Below are 27,528 nucleotides of genomic sequence, written 5' to 3'. Positions count from 1 at the left end.
CCAAAACGCTACTTGCAGCGTTTTGGTGTCAGTCTGATGAAACTGAGCCAAACGGATCCGTCCTGGCACACAATGTGAGTCAATGGGGACGGATCCGTTTTCACTGACGCAATCCGGCAAAATAGAAAACGGACCCGTCCTCCATTGACTTTCATTTTAAAGATAATGCAAACGGATCTGTTCTAAACGGATGCATGCGGTTGTATTATCTGAACGGATGCGTTTGTGCAGATCCATGACGGATCCGCACCAAACGCGAGTGTGAAAGGAGCTTAAAAAGGACCAGTCTGTATATCCACATGTTTTGTGTTGACACTATACCGTAATGTGAACCTAGCCTTAGCTGGACACTTGAAAGTAGTTCAGAAACTACAAAATGGGAAGTCCGATTCAGGAAAGGAAATTAACTTTTATAGGGACACAAAAAGAGCTGAAAATATGAATACCATATCCTTATTTAATACAGCAAATAAAAGAAACTAATTTAGTCTTCAAAACATTCTATTTAATTTATACAAATAACTACTAAATACAAAAAGTAGATTAAAACAAAATAGTTATCTTCTGGCAGAGTTTACAATGCAACATATCATATCGCTTAAAAGAAAGCCATCTCCCGTGCTCCTCCCCGAATTCCCACCTCCAGAATTTGTCTCTGGAAATTGAAACCCAATGTTGTTTCCCATTTCCTATGTCAGTAAAATGCGGGCGGGAACGAGGAGAGCGACAACAGATTACGAGACCACTCGCTTCGCAAGATGGAGAAGAAATAATAATGTGAACTTGCAATGTGATCGTACAGAAAACAGACTATTCCTCATCGTCGCGTGATACAAAAGGAGTTGTGAACAGCTGGAAGAAAACAATATATAGCGGTAGCCATTTGCACTGTCCAGTTTTTTTTTTTGTTTTGTTTTTTGGAAACTTAAGTGCACATATAATAAATAAAATTGAAGTTTTTATAGATTACAAAAAAAAAATAATTCTTATGTTCAGCATTATTGTAAACATCAGTACACGTGTAAAATCCAGCTAATGCTGACGACTTGTATTTCAGGCTTTTTAGATCATTCCCCAGAACTGAATTGGTGTAATTCATAACACAGATCCGTACACTGTCAACCATATATTTGGCATCTGTCATTAAATTAAACCTTTACAGTGCAAGCAAGGAATGCAAAGAATTTCTAGTGCAATAGAACGGAGACGCACAGGAAATATTGCTAATTAAAATCTGCCAAGATCCATGTGAATTCCTTGGGAATGGCCGAGGGCTTCGGGGGAACATCTTCCGCTTCCAAAAATTTAGCTTTTAATGCCCAAATATATCCAAAATTCCTCCCCTCCACTCCACTCCCATAGTCATTTGCATGGGTCTAAATCTTTGCAAGTGGACTGTTGTAGCCAGGATCCTGCCAGGTTGCTGCTATAGGAATTGTAGGCCATATCTTGAGACACCCACAGCAGGATTGTCTTCAAAAGGCAGGTTATGTGTTAAGAAGTTCGGCTTTTACAGTTACAGTTTGCAAAAAGAAGAAAAAAAAAAGTCTACACCTCGGCAATCAAGCACTGTGTCCGATTCTTTTTCACTGACGTTCAGCAGTCCGATTTCAGTTTATCTAAGGAATTGTCGATTTTGGTTAAAGTCTTTTTGATGCGCAAGGCTGTGAGTCTTGCCGATGGGTTGTGATACCAGCATTCCTTCATCAATTTAGCCAGGGATGTTAGCGTCTGAGGAGGAAAAAAAAAAAATATAAATAAATGGGGGAAATGAGAATTTCGAGAGAAAAAAAAATAAAAAATAAAATAAAAAATAAAAACACAACATATGATGGATGGCATATTTAATAAAATTACCTTTAAGTTTTTGTTTACGGTAATTTTTTTTTGAGATTTTACAATGTATTTGTAAATTATAGAAATAAAGTTGACAAAAATGTAAAAAAAAAAAAAAAAAAAAAACACACACACTGTTAAAAAATTTAATTAATAAAGATAAAACTAAAAAAGAATATTTTTCACCCACCTATCGTTAGGCTCAATGCTAAAATTTAGATCACTGGGAACCCCACTGGGGCCCGAGCAGATTCTATAGCTAGTGAAAAGTTATATAAAATAGTGAATGGCTTTGCAAATCCTTGCCTTTGGTCTCTGTTCACCCTTAGCAATGTAAATTACCACCCAGTGCCAGGTATGAACTGCCCATTATAAGGCCTATTGCACACGGCCGTTTTTTTTCCCCCGTTTACTGGCCGTTTTTTGCGTTCCGTATACGGTACCATTCATTTCAATGGTTCCGCAAAAAAAAACGGAATGTACTCCGTATGCATTCCGTTTCCGTATTTCCGTTCCGTTTTAACATAGAACATGTCCTATTATTGCCCGCAAATCACAGTCCGTGGCTCCATTCAAGTCAATGGATCCGCAAAAAAAACGGAACACATACGGAAATGCATCCGTATGTCTTCCGTTTCCGTTCCGTTTTTTCCTGAACCATCTATTGAAAATGTTATGGCCAACCCAATTTTATCTATGTAATTACTGTATACTGTATATGCCATACGGAAAAACGGAACAGAAACGGAAACACAACGGAAACAAAAAACGGAACAGCGGATCCATGAAAAACGGATCGCAAAACACTGAAAAAGCCATACGGTCGTGTGCAATAGGCCTAACCCCTACTGGTTGCTAATTGGAATCTGTCAGCATTAGGGCTCATGCACACGGCCGTTGCCCGGATGTGAACAGGTCCGCAATGCGGAATGGAGGCATGGAACCCCACGGAAGCACTACAGAGTGATTCCGTGAGGTTTCTCTCAAAACCTCTGCACCGCAAAAAAATAAAACATTTTCCATTTTTTTTTTTTTTGCGGTGTAGACAGATCTGGATCCGTCGCGGCAACTCTGGTTCGGTTCCACTTGGAAATGGCTTTTTACAGTACAATTTAATTTATGAAGTTATTGCGCAAAGTCTCACGAGACTTCGCAAAGCAATAACTTCGGCTCATCGGAGCCAATACATTCTAATACTGTATAGGGCTCCTGCTACGTACGGTATTAGAATGACGTTTTATGCAAATCGACTTTAGACGTTTCATCCAAAGTCGATTTGCTCATCCCTAGTTATGATCGTATACATTAGGTAGGATATAAAAAAAAAAAAAATTTAAAAAGAGAATATGACTGCAGGATCAGACCACAAAGAGTTAGTTTGTGGTCTGTTACAATGGAGACCCAGTCTGCATAGGCACAATTGAAACAAAATAGTAGGAACATTTTTTTCATTATACCTATTGCAAAATTGTTATATTTTCCATTTTAGATGCATCAAAATAATAACATGTTGCACAAGTGTGATAGCCTTTAAAAACACTCATTGACAAAAAAAATACTAAACACCAAGAAGGAGTTGTTGGAATGAAACTTTCTGCGTGTGAATGTAATGATGATATGTGTAAGGCTACTTTCACACCTGCGTTAGGTGCGAATCCGTCTTGTATCTGCACAGACGGAAGCGCACCTGTAATGCAAACGCTTGTATCCGTTTAGAACGGATCCATCTGCATTACTCTGTCAAAACAAAGTCTAAGTGCAAGTCAAACGGATCCGTTCTGACTTACATTGAAAGTCAATGGGGGACGGATCCATTTACAATTGCACCATATTGTGTCAATGTAAACGGATCCGTCCCCATTGACTTACATTGTAAGTCAGGACGGATCCGTTTGGCTCCGCATCGCCAGGCGGACAAAAAAACGCTGCAAGCTGCGTTTTGGTGTCTCCTTCCAGAGCGGAACGGAGGCTGAACGGAGCCAAACTGATGCATTCTGAGCGGATCCTTATCCATTCAGAATGCATTGGGGCTAAACTGATCTGTTTTGGGCCGCTTGTGAGAGCCCTGAAATGGATCTCACAGGTGGACCCAGAAACGGCAGTGTGAAAGTAGCCTAAGTGACTACAATATTACAGCAAAAGGAGTAGTTTATAGGAGAAAACAATTGAAAGGAGGCTCTAGGACCCTGTTGTACCGCCTCTAGCCTGGATACAAGATGAGATACTGTTGGGCATGGAGGCATACAGGTTCAGTATGGTATCCTGCAGTACATTTGCCCACAGATGTTGCAGCTGGGCTTCTAGATACTGCAAACTCACAGTTTGCCGAAGCTGGTGTCTCAGTCCCATAAATGCTCGATTCGCCATAAATCTTGCAACTGGGCAGCTCAAAGAAGCATTGCAATTTGGTAAAGACAATCCTGGTTACCCTTGTTGTGTGTTGGCGAGTATTATTTAGCTGGAAGCCCTGCCATGAGAGGCAACACATGTGGTTGCAGGATGTTCTGCACATATGGCTGAGCTGTTGTTGTCCCTTGTATCACTACCATGGGTGACTGACTGTCATATGCAATGGCTCCCCGATCACCACACCAGCAGTGTGTCACTCCACAGAGAAGGCAGGATAGAAACGACCACCATAAGACCTCCATACTTGAACCCAACTATTATCAGATCCCAAACAGTACCTAGATTCAGCGCTAAAGACGATACAGTTCCAATCTGTTTCAGTCCAGGTTTCATCTTCAAGACCGCACTGCAAATAAAGTTGACTGTGGCTGTCTGTCAATGGCAGGACATGTATTGGGTGCACCATATACCAGGCATGGACAACCCGCAGCTCTCCAGCTGTTGTAAAACTATAACTCCCACCATGCCCCTGCCGTAGACTGATAGGGGCATCTGGGCATGCTGGGAATTGTAGTTTTACAACAGCTGGAGAGCCTCAGGTTGTCCATCCCTGTCATATATCCTTCTGCTAAGTGCCTGGAAATGGTCCAGGCAGAGATGGGGGTATGTAATGAAGGTGCCATCTGTGTCTGGATGGTGGAAAACGAAACAGAGGGAGCTGCTCGTGGTCATCAGTGGATCAAACAATCCTCTCTACTGGAGGTCTGGGCCATTCAGAGCCTGTTCACCGTGTGTTCCCTCACTTAACCATTGCTCCCAACAACTCCTAACAGCTAGGTCAGAGTGGCCTAGATGACAGGCAATTCATCGAAATTACAGTCTTGCTTCTCTCAGTCCAATGATACCCCCCTCTCAAAGTCTGTCAACTGGGCAAACTGTCTAGCAGTCAACGATCTCTCACGAAAAGGTACACTACCAAAAAGTAGCCTCTGAGAGCCTTTTTATAGGGCAGCGGAGGAAGCACTTTTACGCCCTCCTGTGGCAAGACCCAGTGTCTAATCAGACCATACCTGTAATCATTTACAGAGTTTTGCAGCATTCCAACATTTACATCTGGGCGCATTATTTTTTTTCCTTTTGTCAATGAGTGTAGTTAATGCAGGTAACTCATTGTGCACTTAAGTAGGAAAATATGTGACATGGCTGAGAGATGACATATGTATTTTCATATTCGGAAAGTGGAAACTGCATATTCAGAAAGCATTAGGGCTTTGGCAACACAGCATCACCTTTAATATGTGGTAAAATCACAGCATCACTACATCTCATAAGTAACTTCAAGGCTTCCCTGTGGGGAAATAAATCTCCAGAATCCCAGGTTGATTTTTTGTGACTTTTACAAGGTTGCTTGCAAATTTCTTTCCTACTGGGAAACTAAATCGCCATGAATTGTGGCAACACAAGTCATGACAAGGAAGCTATTCAACTTGGCAAGTAATCAGTTCACTGTCCTGGCCCTAAACACCTTGGTCAAAGCAGAATTCCTCCATGAAGCTCCCCCAACGCCTTCTCCCCACATACTCCCTTAGGCAACACCATGATTTTACCACAAATCTCAGGTGACTATCCCCCTGTGATGCCCTAGCCTTACAGCAATCATACCTCCTAATTAGATTTGCCTATGCCAAAAAATAAAAAGGTGTAAATACTTACTGGGTCTGAAAACCATCTATTAGGAATGTTTGGTCTTTGTTGATCCACACAGACAAGTTTCTTCATATCTTCAAAACTAGGATCATTAGGAACAACATCATAAAAGGGGGGTTTGTAATCTTCAACAATACCTAGAAAAGTAGAAAATGCGGTAATAAAGAATCAGGTAGACCCCAGTAAAGAAATCTATAATTCCCCCAAAAAGTGTCCCTCTAAGTCTTCATATAAGAAAAAAATATATATAACACCACACATACTCTCCTTATAGTCAATGAGGTCTTTAGCTCCTGTCCTGGCGATACTCCCCTTATCCCTATAAGCTGGGACGAGACAGTGGTTCTACTCATTGACAACTCTAGACAACTCTTGGCTAGCTTACTTTTAAATAAATCTGGGCGCAAGGTATCGCAACTTAAGCCATGCCCCTTTCTGATAAGGCATGCCTCCTTTGTAGCTAAGTCATGCCCACTTGCTGAGCAAGGCACCTAATAAATTACACTTAATAAATAGCGCACAACATGTGCACCAGAATTCTCGTAATTTTTATTTTATTAGTAAACCCGTCCTAATGTGTTATAACTAATGGAGGTACTTAGTGTTTGTGCATGACACAGATTTACTCTTTGATGAATTTGAGTCATGCTCCACACCCTTAGGCTAGACTGTAGGCATAACACAGTATACTCAATTTTTTTTATGGTGCATAGATATATAACCCAATCTGAAACACCCCATTAAGGCACTATGAGTAAAGTGGATTGTAAAAGAACCCAGCAGGTCCTGCAAAGGCACCATAATTACACATAACAGACCTGTAGGAGAAAGTTTGTAATATACTTACCATTCTGAAGTTGCCTGGAGGAGCCTCTTGTGATGCTCCTCTTCTGAAAATCCAGCTTCCACTGACATCACATCCTTTACCAGGTTTTTAGCTTGATCTATGGACGGGACATCCCTTCTGCTTTGAATGGGCCCAAGCCCATCCCTCTCCCTGGAGCATGTGGATTCAAGAGTTTACACATATTCCACAGAGAGATAAAGATCTGGTCCCATCCACAGCAGAAGTGACCTCCCGTCCATAGCCCAGGCCGGAAAACTGGTAAAGGACATAACATCGGCAGAAGCCGGATTTTCAGTAAAGTCATGTGACTGGATTCCCGGAAGGCTGATTCATGCAACTTTGAAACGGCGAGTATTTTATAAACTTTCTAAGTTATACATGGTTATGGTGGCTTTGCAGGACCTTCTTGGTCTGGGAAAACCTGTTTAATAGAGTCTCTACAGCGGGGCCAGAATCGGTTAGCTGTAGCAGAAAGCAGATCCTGTACAAAGATAGGACATATTGAAATCAATAAACTATGTAATGTCTTATTTCCCCTGTGGCGACTCTGTAAGGAGATTGAACACTGGGCACACAATCAAGAGGGCACCTTATTTTGGTGGCCTTTTAGACTCATGACTGATGTAAATGATTTGGTCTACCTTGGATATGTACTATGCAGATACATTCACTGGGCACAAAATTACAAATGTAAGCACTGCTTCAATCAGTTTGCAGATAATCCATGCAATCCATAAAGGGGTCATCTCATCAGAGACAACCCCTCTCAAAAAACAGCCGGTATGCCCGACAATCAGGTGATTATGCCAGAGGAAGCCGTGGCCAGCCAGCCATTTCCCCTACCGTATCCGATGTAGAGTAAATGGAGAATTACATGGTAGCCATTCAGATGAATGTCTGTTCATGTAATGCAAGAACGTCTCAGGTCCTCCAGAACAGGAGCTACTTGTACTCATGAACAAGGCTGGTCTACGTGACACAACCACTTTAAGTGACAAAATTGTTTATTCCAGCTGCTGTGAATGGCCCCTTTAACTGGAAAGTAAAAATAAAATAAAAATATGGACTTCCCAAGGACATAGGCAGATAAGTATGAGTGCTATCAGTGATATGGAGGATTCTCATTAATGAGACAGTCAAGGGATTACACATTGTGGATTTACTGTTACTTATTAGCCAGAGGCCTTTGAAGTGGCAAGAGCAAGACATTTTTCTATAAATTGTACACTACTAGATAAAATCCATGTTAAAAGCGCTTCTCCATTCCCATGCACGTAGAGGACTCACGCAGGAGGCTGCGTAGCGGCATGTTGAATTGTAAGCATTCCGCGCGATGCCGTATTGCAGAGGTAATGCTTATTGAGGTGCTTTATGGCTACAAGAGTCCAATTACAACACTAGAATAGGGTTATGTGCATGATGCCTTAGAATATAATGAGCAGACCAGTCCAGGTCCATTCCCTGTATTAGTTCTGTAGAGACTGAACCATATAGATCCAAGCTCAGTGAATACAATATAAACATATAAGTAATTATCAATGTGTATAGAACACATACATTAAAATGTATATGCAAAGTGACATTGGCGTTGTCATATATAATTTCACTACAAGGACCCATGTACTTGGGGATCAGAGCAACATGATGAATAGTTTCTTATGTACACCGGCCCAGGTTCCAGTGTTACCCACCACATGTCTATAATATTTCACACACGGGAACTACTGTAGAAAGGAATTTGTGTTCGCCATGTTCTTCAGCCTGGGTAGTGCACTTACAACTGAGCCCGAAGGCATCATTATAATCAGTTCTTAGGAAGGCAGTCGGCACAACTTGTTCCCACCAAAAATGGAAACAACTTAAACCAAGAAGTAAACTATAATCAAAACATTCTTATTCTGTACCCACGGGAAAGAAAATAAAATTCTACAATTAACATATAATATTAACTAAATAAATAAAAATGCGTAGCACGTTGCCTATGATGCCAGCGTCACAGGTCCCAATATTGAAGTGGGTAACAGTTCACATACAAGAGTTATGTTTTTGGTTGGACCGCGCTGCTTCAGGAGATCACAATAGAAAGTTTCTTGCACCAGAACCATTCAGAAAAAATTGGACATGGGAAAGCACTCAAGCCACACGAAGCCGCCCCCTCTCCTTTCTCCGAGCTTCTGTGGAAAACCAAAAGGTTGCGACAATAGTGAAGCACCTTCACATGAGTTGAGATGAAAGGATTTATTATACTCACAAGCTCAGTTCGATAACAAGCAGTGTACAAAAAGATAATTTATTTAGGTAAAGAAATTCCTATACAACAAGATGCGATATATAAAAAAGCCCCAAGTCTCCGCACTCTATTAGTTTATAGTTTTATACTGGACAAGAGCAGAAAGGAGGAAAAAAAAAAAAAAGGGGGAAAAAAATATTTTTTTTACCTGGTGCGGGTTTCTGCCTTCCTTGCAGAAAAAAATAAAAAAAATAATAGGAAAAGGGATCTACAAAATGTACATTAAATTTTGGCCTTAAAGAGGACCTTTCACCAGAATAAAACATCTAAACTAACTATACAGACATGTAGAGCGGCGCCCAGGGACCCCCCTGCACTTACTGTTATACCTGGGCGCCGCTCCATTCTCCCGGTATAGCCTCCGGTATCTTCAATCGCAGCGCTCAGCTCATAGCCCGAGAGTCTTTTTTTTCTCTCAGGCTATGAGCCGAGCGCTGCGATTGGCCAGCGCTACAGCATGGGAGAATGAGACGCCGACAGGTTCCCCTGGGTGGAGCCTAACTATGAAGATACCGGAGGCTATACCGGGAGAACGGAGCGGCGCCCAGGTATAACAGTAAGTGCAGGGAGATCCCTGGGCGCCGCTCTCCATGTCTGTATAGTTAGTTTAGAAGTTTTATTCTAGTGAAAGGTCCTCTTTCAGATCAAGGGACAGATTACTTGTGAGAGCATTGGGGTCGTTTACTTGTTGGATTGCCCATGTGGCCTTCAATATGTAGGTCAGACAATGAGGAAACTAAAGGTAAGGGTCCAAGAACATATTAGGAATGTAAGAAAGGGTCTCGAAACACACAGCGTCTCGATGCATTTTAAGATGGCACACCAAAAAGATCCTGGTGGACTACAATTTACCGGGGTTGAGCTGGTGAAGCCACATTGGCAGGGTGGAAATACCGTAATGCAAATTAACAAACGTGAGGTGGAATGGATCTTTATGATTGACACCTTGCAACCAAAGGGGATGAATGTTGAATTTGATTAAAATCATGTCTTACGTGGGAGGAACTGTGACGGTTGTAAGAAAGGAAGGGAGTTGAAGGACCTCCTGCGGCAAGACAATGTGATCCAGGATTGGGTCAAGTGCAACATGTGAGTTTCAGGTGGGCGGTATTGTACGACGTGGGAGTGTTGAGAATGAGAAAAATAGTTTTAGGATCTTGGGTAGTAAGGGAAGTAAGTCCAGGATTGGCCCAAAGTGAGCATGTGAGGTGCATCATGTGGGGGGTGACGTGGGAGGAGGATTTTATGAATGAAGCCCAACCACGGGAGTTCCAATGGATAATATAGTTTGTTTTAGATTCGCGCAACAAATGAGGTTTTTCACGATAACATATTGGTATCATTTGTGGTTTTATGTATATGTATCTAAATATGGAATAATGAGTTGTAATAAGATATGACGATGTACGGAGGTGGGTGTATACTTACCTACGAGTTTAAAAGACCGCCCCGAAATGGGTGGATTAGAAGCCCCTGATGAAGCTTTTTGGAGTGAAACCCGGGTCGGGCGTTTTATCTTTTTGTACACTGCTGGTTATCGAACGGAGCTTGTGAGTATAATAAATACTTTTATCTCAACTCATGTGAAGGCGCTTCACTATTGTCGCAACCTTTGGTTTTCCACAGAAGCTCGGAGAAAGGAGAGAGGGAAGCTTTATGTGGCTTGAATGCTTTCCCATGTCCAATTTTTTCTAAATGGTTCTGGTGCAAGAAACTTTCTTTCGTGATCTCCTGAAACAGCGCGGTCCAACCAAAAACATATATAATATTAACTATATATTTAAATTCACTTGTTAAGCAATTTCAAAAGACAAAATGCGACACAGCTTATTAAAGGGAGTCCGTCACCTCCATATGGCCATATACAGTGCTTACATGGCTCTGTAGCACACCTATACATGAATGCAATGGCACCTTTGTTATTTTCTTAAGACATAGAGAAGCAGGAAAAAAAAAACTATGTTTAATTCATAAGCAAATGAGCACTCGCAAGTGCCCAAGGGCGGTGTTCAGTGTGTAGGAGCCCAGGCTGCTCTGCCTTCTTTCATCCTTATTCCTTCCCAGCCTCTTCCTTTGCCCGCTCTGGTCCGGCAGAGATCCCGCGCCTGCGCACTGCTTCACCAGGCCGGGGCATGCACACTGCAATGCCTATTGTGGGCATAGCATCGATTCAACTAGTGCGCATGCGCCGGACCGGCGAAACAGTAGGCAGGTGCGAGATCTCGGCCGGGCCGTGCCAGGAAGGGCTTGCCCACTCGGCAAACAAGGGGAATGAAAAAGGACTTCCAGAAAGCAGCAGAGGGGATGGAGAGACTCCAAATATGCAGGTCACAAATCATTTCTGGCTACATTAGATCAGTAGTAATTATATGCATGAATCTATGCAACCAAGACTAAGGGTCCTTTTACACAGGTAACTATCAGGAATGAACTGTTCTTTTCCCTTTAATTACCTACTTTTGAGCAGAGGGGAGAGCTTCATTTACATGCAGCAATCATCCTCTAAGAATGGGGATCCTGGCGGCAAGAGAGGATTTTAGGTCCTGCTTTAAAGATGTGATCAGGAGTCATTACTTGTTTATTAGAGGGGGAGGGGGGGGGGGAAATCGGCTACACCTTTATACAAAGCAATTATTGGGAACTAGCAGTTGTATGAACACTCATTGCCAATAATTTCCCTGATCCTTGGTCTGCGCAAGAGGGCCTTAAAAGGGTAGGCTCATTTCAGACACTGATGGTATTTCACTAGGATATGCCACCAATATCCGATAGGTGCGGGTACCACCTATACAGCCCCCAAAGTGGAGGAGCGCACACTGTACAAGCTTAGCATGCTCCATTCATGGCTATAGAAGTTCCAAAATAGCTGAGCGTGTGTGCTCGGCTATTTTCGCAAGTCATGTAGAGGTGAGTGGAGGGTGCACCGCACAACTGCAGCCTGCACTCCATTCACTGCTATGGGACTGTCAAAAATAGCCAAGAAGCTTGGCTATTTTCAGGACTCCCATAGGGGTGAACGGAGGGTGGACTTTGGGGGCTCCATTCTGGAGATAGGAGCTGGGACCTGTACCTATATGATAGCATATGTTCCTATATGACATTGATGGCATACCCTGGCGATGTGCAATGAGTTCGGAGATGGGCCTACCCCTTTAAGAAACTGAATTTATTCCTAGTTTTTTTTTCCTAGTTGAACAAACATTCAAAAAACAATCAAAGTTCATCTCCACTATCAAGTGTGTGAAAATACCATTCAATATAGATAACATTATTGATTTATAATAGACACGGCAGGTTCTAATACTAAACTTGTATATTCAGTACAAAAAGTACTTGGACACAAAGTACAAAAAAGGGCCAATCAATATAACAAATTGAATTTCTAAAACTGTAAAAAATGTAATTTTTTAATTACTTTTTCAGAAAACTCTTTTCTATCAGATAGATCTAGGGGATTCATTTAATGCCCATCTTCTACAAGTTGGCAGGATCGACGCGCCAGACAAACAAACACTACACAACAAAACAAAAACAGTAAGACGATCCTTAAAACTGGGTGATAGTTCGACCCCAAATAAAACATAAGGAACATTTTATAAAAGTTCAAAATAGCTGTCTGAGCCAACGCTTCTGAGAATGTCTGAGCTAGCAGGGGGAGGAAAAAAAATAAAGTGTGAACACGTGGTACGAGACGGAAAACACAAACAGCTTACCGTTGCTAACCATGCGTCTGGCGACCTCCCAGAGGACCAGGCCAAAAGCCCAAATATCAACTCTTTTGTAAGAGTCAAAACAATCCACTTGGATCGTCTCATCGAGGACTTCGGGAGCCATGTACCTCTTGGTTCCTACACGGGGGTTATTCCCGACATCGAGCTGATTGGTTGATTGTGAGTGTATCACGGCCAATCCTGAAATGGAAGAGTTCGGAGTTAGAGCCCGACAAGTAACATTCGATAAGATGGGCCCCGACAGGTGCCGAATTATAAAGTATTTTGGATTAGTGGACGGTCAGTGTTTAAAAAGCACTTGTAACAGAGAATATACATTTGGTGTAATTCCACATTATATTGCAGCTCTGCACTGGTAACAAGCGCATTACTGGATGTCCGAAAGGAATCTGTCAACAGCGTCCTTCCTATCAAACTGTTTTCATAGACACAGCTGTGGTTCACCTGATTAAAATCCTTTTTTTTTTTCTTTTGTTACTCAGAGCCTCCCTTCCTGAATTATGATAATTTCTCCATACTTTGCAAATTAGGCCTTTGGTGCAATGAGGGTGTCACCATTGCTCTTGTTGCACCCAAGCTTCGCTCATTTCTGTGACCGGACCCTCCCTGGTTCCTTTGATTGACAGAGCCAGGCAATGGTAAAGCAGCAAAGGAGGGGCTGGCCGCAGAAAGGAGTGGAGCTTGGGTGCACCAAGAGCAATGGCGACGCCCTAATTGCATCAGAGGCCTAATTTGCATATTAAGAAAAAGTATCATAACTCCGGAACGGATCTTGGATCAACAAAGGAAAAACTGTTTTAAAATAAGGTGAACCACAGCTATGTGTCTATGCAAACCTTTTGATAGGGAGGTCGCTGGCGACAGATTCCCTTTTAATACATTTAATGAATACTTTGATTCCCATTAAAGAAATTTCAAAGTAGGTTTAGGAAATAGTTTTCAATGCTAAAAATACAGAATTTAATATGCAATTACTATATTTTGGGATCTGACCATAGATAACCAATGAAAGGGGCTTTCCGGTACTTTTATACATATGGCTTATCCTCAAGATAGGCCATCAATATCCGATCGGCGGTGGTCCAACACCTAGCAGCTCCGCCAATCAGCTGTCCTGAAGTAGCTCTGGCGCCAGAAACAGGTGCTGGAAACTACCGAGCTCCGTCCATTGTTCAGCGGATGGGGCTGTTTACTACAAGAACAGTTACAAATATTTGAGCACAAATTTTTACCCAAAAAAAAAGAAATTGCATCTTTTGCCGGTTTTACACAAATTAACAAATCTAACCGTGCCCTCTTTGGAAAACGTTAGGTGAATTAATTGCACATTATATTTATTAACTGGAAATTTTTAAAAGTTACTCCAGTAGGAAGGTGGGCACACAAACTAGCGCAAGAGCTCTAGACAAAATGTTATGTTTAATGATGTGCCAAGTTTATCAAACAACGCAAGCCATTTGATAAATTTGGCGCAAATTACAGAAACAAAGACAAAGCAAAATGGACCCCTTCATGATAAATTCCCCCTTGTATGCAGTCACTGGTCTATAGTCTTAGCCTTGTATACCGAGAAAACATACAGACCATAGTAACTCTTACAAACACTGCCATCTGGTGGACACTTTCTGCATTTCAACGTGAGAATAGAGGGAAAAAAGTGGACACTTATCTGTCAGTTAGGGTCCATTTACACGTCTGCAAAATGGGTCTGCATCCGTTCCGCAATTTTGCAGAACGGGTGCAGACCTATTCATTTTCAATAGGGCCGGAATGTGCTGTCCGCATCCGCATTTGCGGATCCGCACTTCCGTTTCCACAAAAAAATAGAACATGTCCCATTCTTGTCCGCAATCGCGGACAAGATTAGGCATTTTCTACTATAGTGCCGGCGATGTGCGGTCCGCAAATTGCGGAATGCACATTGCCAGTGTCCGTGTTTTGCGGATCCGCAGAACACTTACGGAAGTGTGAATGGAACCTTAAGGGCATACTTCCATTAAAAGGGGGTATTCAACTGCACAGTCAACTGTATTTCTGTCTTCAGGACGGCGATAAAGTTTAATGCTGCAGCGGGTCATGGGAGCGATGTCTCTCTGCCCCATTGTTCCCTCTAGTAGGCGTACATTATAAGGGGGGTATTCATTCAACTGAGGGCAATAAAAGTTTTCATACTGGCACAAATAAGGAGGTATTTTTTGTACTGTCACATGTAATAAGGGGACATTTTTTTATACTGGCACACAAGATATTTTTTCTATTGGCACACAAGGTTTTCTTTGTGCTGGCACACATTGAAAGGGAGATTATTACTATTGGGGGCATTATAGTGGGTTTATTACTACTGGGGGACTATCGGGAATATGATTACTAGTATGGGCATTATGAGGGCAGTATTACTTCAGAGGCACAATGGGGGCACTATTAACACTAAGGGCACTCTGGCAGAGAATGATATCTATTGGTGGGACTTTTGGGATGACCAATACTGTGGGGGTGCCCTGGCATAGTATCAGCTTAGCACAATTATTTTTGGGGGACACTATATCTACGACACTATTACTGTCAAAACCACTATTTGTTGGGCCCAGTTATTTTTTAGAGTACTGTGTGGCATCATCATTGTAGGGGGCATCATCTGTGCGGTAATAGTATTTTCAAAGGAATTATCTGTTTCTGCAGTATAGTATTGGGGAGCACAAGATGAGGTGTTCAGAAATTGGGAAGATGGAAAAGTAGGAAACCAAGAGGTCTGTGTGTCAAACTCTGCAGAGACCAGAGATGGCTGAAAAATCATCATGTGGTCTGGTTCAAATGGAGAAGATAAGGAAAGAGCAAATCTACATCACTGGATGTAATAGGTATATGGCACTGTATAAGGCCACTTTCACACTTGCGTTCGGAGCGGATCCGTCTGCATAACTGTTTTTTTTTTCAGATCAGATTTTTCGCTTCATGAAAACTTAGATCCGACAGTATATTCTAACACAGGCGTTCCCATGGTGATGGGGACGCTTCAAGTTAGAATATACTCAAAGAACTGTGTACATGACTGCCCCCTACTGCCTGGCAGGTGCTGCCAGGGAACAGGGGTCAGACCCTCCCCCCCCCTCTGTATTTAACTCATTGGTGGCCAGTCCTCCCCTCCCCTGTATTTTACTCATTGGTGGCCAGTGCAGCCGCCCCCCTCCCCCGTTTTCAACTCATTGGTGGCCAGTGCGGCCTGCCCCCCCCTCCCCCCCCTCCGTTTTCAACTCATTGGTGGCCAGTGCAGCCAGCCCCCCTCCCTAATTAAAATGAGGACTCCGATCGGTAACCATGGCAACCAGGACGCTACTGCATTCCTGGCTGCCATGGTTACTTAGCAGTTAGAAGCATTATACTTACCTGCGATGTCTGTGACTGGCCGGGCGCTCCTCCTACTGGTAAGTGAAAGGTCTTTGCGGCGCCACCAATGATGGGGGGGTCGGTCATTTTAATTAGGGAGGGGGGGCGGCCGCACTGGCCACCACCAATGAGTTAAATATAGGGGAGGGAGGGGGGCTGCACTGGCCACCAATGAGTTAAATACAGGGGAGGGGGGGGGGGCAGTCATGTACACAGTTCTTTTAGTATATTCTAACTTGAAGCGTCCCCATCACCATGGGAACGCCTGTGTTCGACTATACTGTCGGATCTGAGTTTCACGATCTAACTCAAATCCGATGATATATTCTAACAGAGGCGTTCCCATGGTGATGGGGACGCTTCAAGTTAAAATATACCATCGGATTGGAGAAAACTCCGATCCGATGGTATAATAGGGACTCCTGACTTTACATAGAAAGTCAATGGAGGACGGATCCGTTTGCAATTGCACCATATTGTGTCAACGTCAAACGGCTCCGTCCCCATTGACTTGCATTGTAAGTCTGGACAGATCAGTTTGGCTCCGCACGGCCAGGCGGACACCAAAACGCTGCAAGCTGCGTTCGGGTGTCCGCTTGCTGAGCGGAACGGAGGCCAAATGGTGCCAAACTGATGCATTCTGAGCGGATCCGCATCCACTCAGAATGCATTGGGGCTGTATGGATCCGTTCGGGGCCGCTTGTGAGAGCCTTCAAACGGAACTCACAAGCGGAACCCCGAAAGCAAGTGTGAAAGTAGCCTTACCCTGTATGTGTTGTAGCGTTGTATGTAATGTTTTCCAAATATGTCTAACAGTAGGGCCATAGGGAGGGGGTTAGGTTGATAATCTGGCATGGGAGGGGCGCAGTTTCTATTTTCGCCTCAGGCAGCAGAAAAGCTAGGTGCACCCCATGCTCCGTTTCATCCTTTAACTGCCTCCTGAACTGTTATAGGGAAAGCATGGACATGCCCCCTGATCTGTGATAGGTAGAGCATGGACACACCCCCTGAGCTGTAGCAGAATAGACACTCCCCTGAGCTGTCAGCATGATATAAATCTAACAGAGCAATGAATGGGGAAATCTCTGGATCCATGTGAGGTACAGGGCTGGTTCTAGCTTTGCTAGAAACAGGTTGTCATGTCCTATATGATGTCTGATTTTCATTTTTTCACATGATCCATGGGATAACCTCTTTAACCTGTGTGCCTTAACCAAAAGATTCTAGGTATCCTGTGCAATGAGTTTTGGTGCAGTCACCCAAAATGGTTTCATCTAAATATATGCAACCACACATTTCACTTATATTGCCCCCATTTTCCTGGATTAGTAGATGTGACGGAGAACGTTACCTAGATCAGCAATGCAGCACTGTCCGTTCTTCTTAACTAGAATGTTCTTGCTCTTTAAATCCCGGTGAGCAATAGCAGGTTTCCCCTGCGTACCGAAAATCTCCACATGTAAATGCGCTAGTCCGCTGGCTATGGAAAGGACAATTCTGAGACAGGTCACCGTGTCTAATGTGGTTACTTGTAAGTAATCGTAGAGGGATCCCATTTCATGGTAGTGCGTAATAAGCCACAACTGTGTGCTGGAGTTTCTTGAAGTCATATCGGAGGCAATGAAACCTGGGAAGAGAAAAGCAGAGATATCAGAAGAGAAAAATCTGATTATCTAATGGAATCTTATATAACATGTATAATATACAGTATATGAGGTTGTCCAGGGTTAGAAAAAACAAAAACAAAAAAAAAACTGCCTGCTTTTTCCTGAAGCAGCAGCGTCTTGTTTACAGGCTGTCCGATACGGATACGACAGCAATGACTTAAAGTGACTGAGCTGCAATACCAGAAACAACCAATGTACAGGTCCTTCTCAAAACATTAGCATATTGTGATAAAGTTCATTATTTTCTGTAATGTACTGATAAACATTAGACTTTCATATATTTTAGATTCATTACACACCATTTAAAGTAGTTCAAGCCTTTTATTGTTTTAATATTGATGATTTTGGCATACAGCTCATGAAAACCCAAATTTCCTATCTCTAAAAATTAGCATATTTCATCCGACCAATAAAAGAAAAGTGTTTTTAATACAAAACAAGTCAATCTTCAAATAATTATGTTCAGTTCTGCACTCAGTACTTGGTCGGGAATCCTTTTGCAGAAATGACTGCTTCAATGCGGCGTGGCATGGAGGGAATCAGCCTGTGGCACTGCTGAGGTGTTATGGAGGCCCAGGATGCTTCGATAGCGGCCTTAAGCTCATCCAGAGTGTTGGGTCTTGCGTCTCTTAACTTTCTCTTCCCAATATCCCACAGATTCTCTATGGGGTTCAGGTCAGGAGAGTTGGCAGGCCAATTGAGCCCAGTAATACCACGGTCAGTAAACCATTTACCAGTGGTTTTGGCACTGTGAGCCAGTGCCAGGTCGTGCTGAAAAATGAAATCTTCATCTCCATAAAGCTTTTCAGCAGATGGAAGCATAAAGTGCTCCAAAATCTCCTGATAGCTAGCTGCATTGACCCTGCCCTTGATAAAACACAGTGGACCAACACCAGCAGCTGACATGGCACCCCAGACCATCACTGACTGTGGGGACTTGACACTGGACTTCAGGCATTTTGGCATTTCCCTCTCCCCAGTCTTCCTCCAGACTCTGGCACCTTGATTTCCGAATGACATGCAAAATTTGCTTTCATCCAAAAAAAAGTACTTTGGACCACTGAGCAACAGTCCAGTGCTGCTTCTCTGTAGCCCAGGTCAGGCGCTTCTGCCACTGTTTCTGGGTCAAAAGTGGCTTGACCTGGGGAATGCGGCACCTGTAGCCCATTTCCTGCACACACCTGTACACGGTGGCTCTGGATGTTTCTACTCCAGACTCAGTCCACTGCTTCCGCAGGTCCCCCAAGGTCTGGAATCGGTCCTTCTCCACAATCTTCCTCAGGGTCCGGTCACCTCTTCTCGTTGTACAGCGTTTTCTGCCACACTTTTTCCTTCCCACAGACTTCCCACTGAGGTGCCTTGATACAGCACTCTGGGAACAGCCTATTCGTTCAGAAATTTCTTTCTGTGTCTTACCCTCTTGCTTGAGGGTGTCAATGATGGCCTTCTGGACAGCAGTCAGGTCGGCAGTCTTACCCATGATTGCGGTTTTGAGTAATGAACCAGGCTGGGAGTTTTTAAAAGCCTCAGGAATCTTTTGCAGGTGTTTAGAGTTAATTAGTTGATTCAGATGATTAGGTTAATAGCTCGTTTAGAGAACCTTTTCATGATATGCTAATTTTTTTAGATAGGAATTTTGGGTTTTCATGAACTGTATGCCAAAATCATCAATATTAAAACAATAAAAGGCTTGAACTACTTCAGTTGGTGTGTAATGAATCTAAAATATATGAAAGTCTAATGTTTATCAGTACATTACAGAAAATAATGAACTTTATTACAATATGCTTATTTTTTTAGAAGGACCTGTATAAGGGTGGCCTCTGCTGCCTCTGATAAAGACCTGCATACTCCTAGACTAACTCTTTAATGGGTTTGGCCCCCCATTTTTGTGAATTTTCTTTAAGCAGTTTTGGGAAACATGGAATATTTTCTACACTTAGAAACTTTTGGCCAAGTATGCCACTGCAAACCAATCGTGCATCATAGAATCATTTCCAAAAAGGCTGTGTGACATTTTTACAACCTTTGTTGTTTTCCATCGCACCCACCCTTCCCAATTCCATTAAAGCATCTGCAGCCACCGACTGGAAAAGCTTTAAAGCGATCCTCCAGTTAAAAAAAAAAAAAAGCATAAACAAGGGAATGAACAGAACGTTTTTTTAACTTTTCAGCTGCTGATCCGTTCATTCCCGGGATCCCCTTCTGTCATCCAAAATGGCTGCACTGCTTCTCAACTCACTTAATGCAGACTGGGCATCATTACTCTAAGACACTTTCTCCTTGTCCAGTCCTGCTCAAATCAGCAGTGCTGGCCAATCTGAGGGCAACAGGACATGACCTAGGGTGGCCATAAATCAAGTAAGTGCAGACAATCCATGTCAATGTTTCCAGTCTGTGCTAGTGATAGGCAGCAGCTTGGTCATCTTGGGGAGCAAGCTTGAACTTCTGCCGCTTTCAATGTCCCCCCACCTCCATGCAGAACTGGTGACTGTAGGCTGGGAGGGAAGATACATCCCCTACAAGTCATCTCCACCCCATCTCTCCACAGTGACCTCAGTTCTAGGCATAACTATGTCCCATAAAAGTCAATGAGTCATCCCCAGTCTACAGTTTCCTATTGTCCATGTGGCTAATTCAAATCATATCTTTGAACAGGGCAGACAGAAGGTCAGACAAGATGGCTCAGCATGCACCATACTTGCCGGGAAAATCCAGCAAATCGGGCAGTAAAAGGGCTGGATTTATGGAAGCCCTACACCTAAGGTGAATACTTTAGGACATTTTGTGGGCAGTCCCAAGTTGCGTAAGGGGTAAGGCTGAAATGCACCGATTTTTACTTTTACAACGTTATTAAAAAAGTAATGTGTGTCAATATCTGGCTTTAATTAGTAAAGAAAAAATATATATTAAACTGATACTGTAACAACAGTGGGTCTGGAGATAGTCTGTCAACCCAATGATTTGGCTTTGGGCTACTCCTAAGGGCATTAGGCTGGTAATACCCTTTTATTCACCCTCTAACCCTTATAAAGGGATCTGGACTTCACTGCAGGGGAACCACCAGGTTGCTACCTCCTAGAGTAGTCTCTGTATGATTGACATTTGATCCATGGGTCAAGAGACACCAGTGCAGGGCACTGAGGCGTCAGGAACTATCATAGTCAGGGACAGGCCAAGAACAGACAGAGTACAAGGAAGCTGATAGAGTCCAAGGTCAGGATAGCAGCAAAGGGTCAATATGGAGCAGCACATGCTCACAATCCAGGAAACGGGCAGAAAGTCTATACAGGCAGCCAACAAAACAGACATCTTAGCAGAACCTGTTGCTCAGGTACTATCCCACAGGGGAAGGCGCCTTAAGTACCCCAATGAGACCAGCCATTGGCTTGCGAGAATTAAGACATGTGCATACTGGTCTTTAAGAGCCGGAGAGAGCAGAAACCCTACAAGCAGAGCAGGAGAACCCTTGCCGGCAAGACCCACCTGAAGGAGTGGAACAGGAGGTGAGTCGCCACTGTAACAAATATATTTCCTTTAAATAGTTTATGAATCAATTCACTTGCACAGGGAGTGCTTATTAATTCTATGTTCAGGTACTGGATTTGGGAAGGGGGGGGGGGGGGTAGACTTGCATAAGACGACCCCAACAAAGCAGAAAACAGACACCACAGTAAGCAAACACGAAAGTGCAATAATACAAGCAAGATTATTCATGTCATGAAAAAAATTCAGAAAAATATATAAGAAAAATAATAAATCTATTTATTCCATAGACAGCTAATCCCAGAGCTAATCTCTGTAACCAAGTGTGCATATTTCAGAGACTTGTGTGATCTTTCTCAAGTACAGACTCATTCTGCACCTCGCCTTCTGTTTACTGGTACACGTGGCGTTAAAACCTAATCCCACTAATAAAAAGTGAGAACACGCAGCAATAGACGAGCTTGCTCAGACAGTAAGAGCCTGCTTGTAAAACAGGACAAGGTGGAGTGGAGATCATACTGAACGCTACAATTGAGCCCAACTCACTGAGGATGTGCACACCGCTGAACAGATTTTCTAGAGGGATGCTGCGTTTCCGGAACCTAAGTGCAAGCAACAATTTCTTGCTTTGCTGCACTGCTGTCTGAACATGCAAGGATACTCAGGAAGAAAAGCCAAAACTAATGAGAAGGAAAAGAAAACATAACGCCTGGAATGCAGAGTCTTGAAAAACAAAAGGTTGCTAGAAAATGGAAAACTGGGAGTGAGATAGTTCAGTAGGCAGAACTCAAGCAAGCAGAAACCTAGTGTAATAGAGAGCAGGAAGAAGATGCTTAACTGCAGAACTGAAGACTAGAGCAAGAAGAGCACCGCTTTCCTGACTTAGGCCTCATGCACACGGCCGTGTTCCGCGGCAGAGAGCGGACCGTGTATTACTGTACAGCAGCGGCTGCATGAAGCACACGTCGTCAAAGCAACCAATGACGCCGTGCGCTCATGCTGTCAGCAGGAATCCCGGCCGGGTTTCCACGGTCCGCTCTCGGCCGCGGAACACGGCCGTGTGCATGAGGCCTTACTCTAGACCAGTGATGGCGAACCTTTTAGAGACAGAGTGCCCAAACTGCAACCCTACAACCCACTTATTTATCGCAAAGTGCCTACATGGCAACTTAACCTGAATACTACAGTCCAGTATAGTATATATTCCATGTACTTTATCATTTAGCAATAATATCCTGCCTACATTCAGTGCGCTGCCTGTGCTGTTCATGGTGCCCCCTGCGCTGATGAATGGCAGGAAAAGTCTAAGGGATAGACTGGTACACCATAGACTTTTTCCAGGGTGCGGGTGCCCACAGAGTGCGGCCACTGGAACCCGTGCCATAGGTTCGCCACCATTGCTCTAGGCTTTTAAATGTGATTATAAGTGGTATTATTAAAGGCAAAATGAAAATAGAGCAAATATGAAATAGGTCATCGTTAAAATCATCTTTTTTTTGTCTACCGCCCTTATGCAGACGTATGCGTCAGTCTGGAAACCTGTGTAGTCAGACTCTGCAGTCATACCCCCTTGCATCAGTCCCCTAATCCTTGCCAACATATATTCTGTAAGAAAGAAGTAGGGGGAATATGGAAGAAGGCATGACTGCACGATCTGACTACACAGCATTTCTTTGTAGTCTGTTACCAAGGAGAGGCCTCAGAGCTGGATCCTCATCCAGTCTTGATGAAAAATTTCCTGTTTGAAAAGTTGCTCCATATTTCATTTTCGATACACTGGTGGGATGGTTGTGATGGAGTACATATGTGATCTGTCACACATGCACGTAATATTAAAGTCTGGGTCTTCAGATTCGAAAGCCACATTCTACCCATCGGCCATATACAAAAGCCAGTGGCAAAACTGAAATATGTTTTGTGGCCTAAATGCCACTAATGTAAAGTTAGAAAAAGTCGCAGACAACAGGAATAGGATAAGGTTGTTGACCAAGATGTACGATTTTAGAAAACTGTTTTGCAGCTTTTGCATGATGCCTTTCAGGCTTATTGGAGAATTATATAGCAACCTGAGAAATAATTGCTGCATACCCTACAAACGGACAGTTTTCAGCCACACAGTATGAACAGGTGTTGTAAGAGTGAACTTGCCCTTGAAGGGATTCCCCATCTCGTACTGTCATGTCAATATTTGGCCCAAGAAAGAAACATTTTTAATAGGTCTTTATAGCGGTGAAAGTTGTGTTTCTCTGATGCAGAGCTGCAAACTCAATCAGTGGCGCACAAACTTTATGTTTATTGTCTGGCGGAATCTCCGCACTAATGCCGGACACAGGCCAGATCCCCGCCGAGCCCCATTATAGTCAATGGGCTCCAAGCGGGATCAGGTAGCATCCGGCTGTGCTGGACACGATCTGCTGCAACAGCCTGTCGGGAAGAACTTACAGCTAGTGTGAAACTAGCCTTAGGCCTCATGCACACGGCCATTGATCGACCGTTCCGTGCATTGGGGACCGCAGACGGATCCAGACTGTGCAGGTTCCGCAGACGGATCCAGACCCATTAATGGGTCCATGGTCCGTCTACACCGCAAAAAAGTAGTGCATGCACTTCTTTTTTGCGGTGCGGAGGCACGGACAGAAACCCCATGATAGCACTCCGTGGGGTTTCTGTGGGGTTCCATGCCTCTGTTCCGCACCAGACCTTCCTCGTTATGCGGGGTGCACATGGCCAGTGCCCGCGTATTGTGGACTTGCTGTTTTTCGGGCCGCAATACGGGAACGGCCATGTGCATGAGGCCTTATACAGTGGATTTTTCTTGCAGATTTCACATTTTGCAATGGAGAGGATGAAATCCATTGGTCTGCTTGTCACACAAAAACTGAATGCAATACATGTGGCTGTGGAAACGCAGGAAAAACTGTAGCAGATTCTTCTGCTGGATTTTTAGTCTCTTGTGAGCCCAGTCTTAATGGTTAAAAGTCTGAATTAGATTTTTAAAGCGCCTACCACTAATTTTACTTTCCTGAGATAAGATATCAAGAAATATGAGGCTTACAGTTGGCAGTGCCCATGCATATCAATTAAAAAGAAATGTTACGCACACCAGATTGACAACGCCAAGGCCCGGGGAGATGGAAATTGGTAGTTTTCCATTAACAGTAGTTGCTATTAAACAGTTACTAAAACAAGTAGCTGTCTCGCATTCCCATCAGCTATAACCATCTGGTGAGAATGCAGGACAGGCTTCTGCTAATTAAATCCTCCCGAACCCAACCTTCAACCGTGTTCTCAAAGGGCAGGCCAAGAATTCTGTGACACTCGCAATAACCCAGGCCCTGTTCCATCTACAGACCGTGCTAGGATACGTCCAAAATTCCGGATGTCAGGGACTTAATGCAGCAACGCCTTTAGTCTGCAGCTGACAGGTCACTTACATAAAAGCACGTACTGTATGTAGCCGCGCTGGGAGCTGCTTACCTAGGATGTTTTCATGTCTTAGCAGCACCGTGTTGTATAGTTCAGTCTCTCTGAACCAGGACTTCTCATCTCGGGATGAAAAGATCTTTACGGCGACGCTTTCTCCCTGCCAGTGGCCGCGCCATACTTCGCCGTACCGACCCTTACCTGGACAAAAAAAGAAAAAACAAACATCACTAAATTAAATAAAATAAAATTTTGAAAAACATGAATTTTTTTTCATAAAAAAAAAATATTAATAATTAGTGACTGTGGCGTGGAGATGTATGGCACATGGTATACCTCTCAGGACAGCGATTGGCTGCAGTGGTCACGAGCCATATACTTGCATGTTAAACAAGCAGCCGCACGAGGAAGAGGTCATTATAGAATTTTTTTATATTTCAAAAAGGTAGGAGGGGAATAAGTCACTGCCAGGCACCCCCTGTAATCGTTCATTCCCTATAGGAACTAAAGAGCACTCTTGCTCAAATCGGGACATATAGAGAGGATGGAGCACCGCGTGGCTGTACAGTGGCAAGGGGGGTAAAATGGGGTTAAGAGCACCGCCATTTAGTCTCCTTTTTAAGAACCAGGCGAAACTAGAACTAAGTGCATATCGCCCATGATCCACAGAGGACACATGAAATAAAAACTTGGCCTAATAGGAACAGACGAAACACAATCTGCACTAATGGGGCTCCAGGATTGTAATCTGAATCTCTTTGGCACTGCCCCATATTTCTTAAGGCACTGCATGGTAATACGTCTTACATTATCCCTCCGTGCAGTAAACTCTGAACCCTTCTGCCAAGAATTTTATAAACTGACACTCATTAAAATGTTAGGGATTTGCACAATAGGAAAATCCTTGCAGCTATACAGTAGTGAAAGAAACCAGGACCATGCCAGCGCTTTGTTACAGGACTTGGATGCTCGGTGCATAAAGAAGTGGAATATAATGCAGCTTTTGTGTCAGCGGTGGTTCTGACGTTAACAATCTAGCAGATAAAAGCACCTTGGACAGGCTAAATTTATCTGCTCAACACTAGGACCTGCGTCATGAATTTTCAGGTGTTAAAAATCAAGAATGTGGCTAAAAGTTTGCCTATTAAAACTCACTTTCTTAGTTGAAAAGTTAACTTTGCTTTAAAAAGGACACATACGATGAGGATAAAATTACTCTCTCCACAGTCTGCAGAGTGCAATTCTATATATACCCTGCAAGAGCCTGGACTTCAATAAGCTGGATGGGAAATTGCGCCATCTACATGCAAGAAATTCAGAAACATTGTGGAAGTGATAGTGGGAACACATCTAAAAAAAAATATTATTATTATTTTTTTGAAGAGTTCTACGGCTCCCAGTAAAAGTATTCTCTACGATTGTCTTATGGATGGGGGACTCTTCTAGCAAAACGCTCGACTCCTTCAAGTTTTAAATATTTTTAATAGCTACCAAAGAAGTTGGTGTCCATTACTCACGCTTAGTGTTGAGCGAGCATGCTCGGCCGAAAACCAGTACGGCTCGAGCATCGCTATCCTCTGCACATGGTGGTACTCGGCCAAGTACCGCATGTGCTCGAACGCAATGCTCGAGTCTCCACCCCACACGTTTCACGGCTGCTAAGCAGCCAATAAACGTGCAGGTAAGTACTGCCCTCACTGTAACGCCGTAGCCATGTTGGCTACTGGCATTACAGTGGTAGGTTGGCCGGAACACGTCATCGGGTGCTATATAGCACCCAATGACACGTGTTCGGCTCATTTGTAGTCAGGGAGTGCTGAGGATAGGAAGGGACAGAGTGTAGGGAGTGTAATCAAATATTATAAGTGTACAACACGTTTCAGAGACCCAAAAGTCCTTGTAAGGACTATTGTGTGACAGAAATATATGTTTGTAGCACAACCTGCGCTAAATTGCCCAGTGTTAGGGAGAGCTGTGCATAGGAAGGGACAGACAGTGTAGGGAGTGTAATAGGATTACACATTTATACAAAGAACTTTTTAGAGACCCAAAAGGTCCTTTTAAGGACTATTGTGTGTGACAGTAGCAACATATATTTTTAGCGCATTCTGCGCTAAATACCGTGTAATGGGCCGCTGCAGACAGTCCGCGCCACATCTCCTGTTTCAAGTGTGTGCATCCCTAAAATATCAGTGACATCCAGTGCAGTTTTTCCATAGACGGTGTCCGCTGCGGACTGTTAAATTATCCGCGCCACATCTCCTGTTTCAGGTGTGCGCATTCCTAAAGTATCAGTGACATCCAGTGCAGTTTTTCTGTAGACACTGCGAACTGTGACAATACCTTTGGTATCTGTCCTGTATAACGTTTCCTCATCACAAATACTGTTAATTATTTTAAGCATGCACTTACAAATCCTACGCTACTTGTACGTGTGACATACTTTCAAGAATATATTACATTTAAAATGAAGAAGGCGAGCAGTAGGGGACAGGAAAGTGGCCGTGATGCGTGATGCTGATGGTGCACGCAGAGGCCGTGGCCCTGGGCGCGGAGAAACTGTGCCTGCTGCCAGAGCAGAAGAAACACACTCATTCACGATACCCAGCTTCATGTCCCAGTTTGCAGGGCGGTGCAGGACACCACTCTTGAAGTCAGCCCAGTGCGGGCAGGTGGTTGGTTGGATTGCAGCAGATAATGCTTCCAGCCGGTTAATCACCACCCTGTCTTCCACCAAGTCCAGTCTCAGTAGCCAGGAGTCTGGTCCACACAATCCTCACCCTGATCCGCCTTTCTCCAACCATTTAC

General features: G+C 43.5%; 1 protein-coding gene across 1 annotated transcript; it reads right to left on the bottom strand.

Annotated features, from left to right (window-relative positions):
• Positions 1-483: 483 nt before the first annotated feature.
• On the bottom strand, positions 484-26,288 carry ACVR1 (activin A receptor type 1). Its single transcript, XM_044303198.1, has 6 exons — positions 26,234-26,288; positions 24,775-24,921; positions 17,496-17,771; positions 12,743-12,940; positions 5,899-6,029; positions 484-1,731 (listed from the first exon to the last, which is right to left on the bottom strand). Exons 1-6 carry the CDS (start codon positions 26,286-26,288, stop codon positions 1,597-1,599), a joined length of 942 nt encoding a protein of 313 aa, XP_044159133.1. The 3' UTR covers positions 484-1,596.
• Positions 26,289-27,528: the final 1,240 nt, after the last annotated feature.

The sequence above is a fragment of the Bufo gargarizans genome, chromosome 8 (genome assembly GCF_014858855.1).
Source record: "Bufo gargarizans isolate SCDJY-AF-19 chromosome 8, ASM1485885v1, whole genome shotgun sequence".
Classification (NCBI taxonomy): Eukaryota; Metazoa; Chordata; class Amphibia; order Anura; family Bufonidae; genus Bufo; species Bufo gargarizans.
The sequence above is the reverse complement of the archived record's forward strand: the minus strand, read 5'-3'. Positions and strand labels throughout refer to the sequence as shown.

Coding starts and splice junctions, on each gene's coding strand:
- ACVR1 (XM_044303198.1), bottom strand. CDS start 26,288: ATGCTCGAGCCGTACTGGTTTTCGGCCGAGCATGCTCGCTCAACACTA. Junction 24,922..26,233: donor TCGCTCAACACTAAGCGTGA/GTAATGGACACC, acceptor TTTTTTGTCCAG/GTAAGGGTCGGTACGGCGAA. Junction 6,030..12,742: donor CAGACGCATGGTTAGCAACG/GTAAGCTGTTTG, acceptor CTACTTTTCTAG/GTATTGTTGAAGATTACAAA.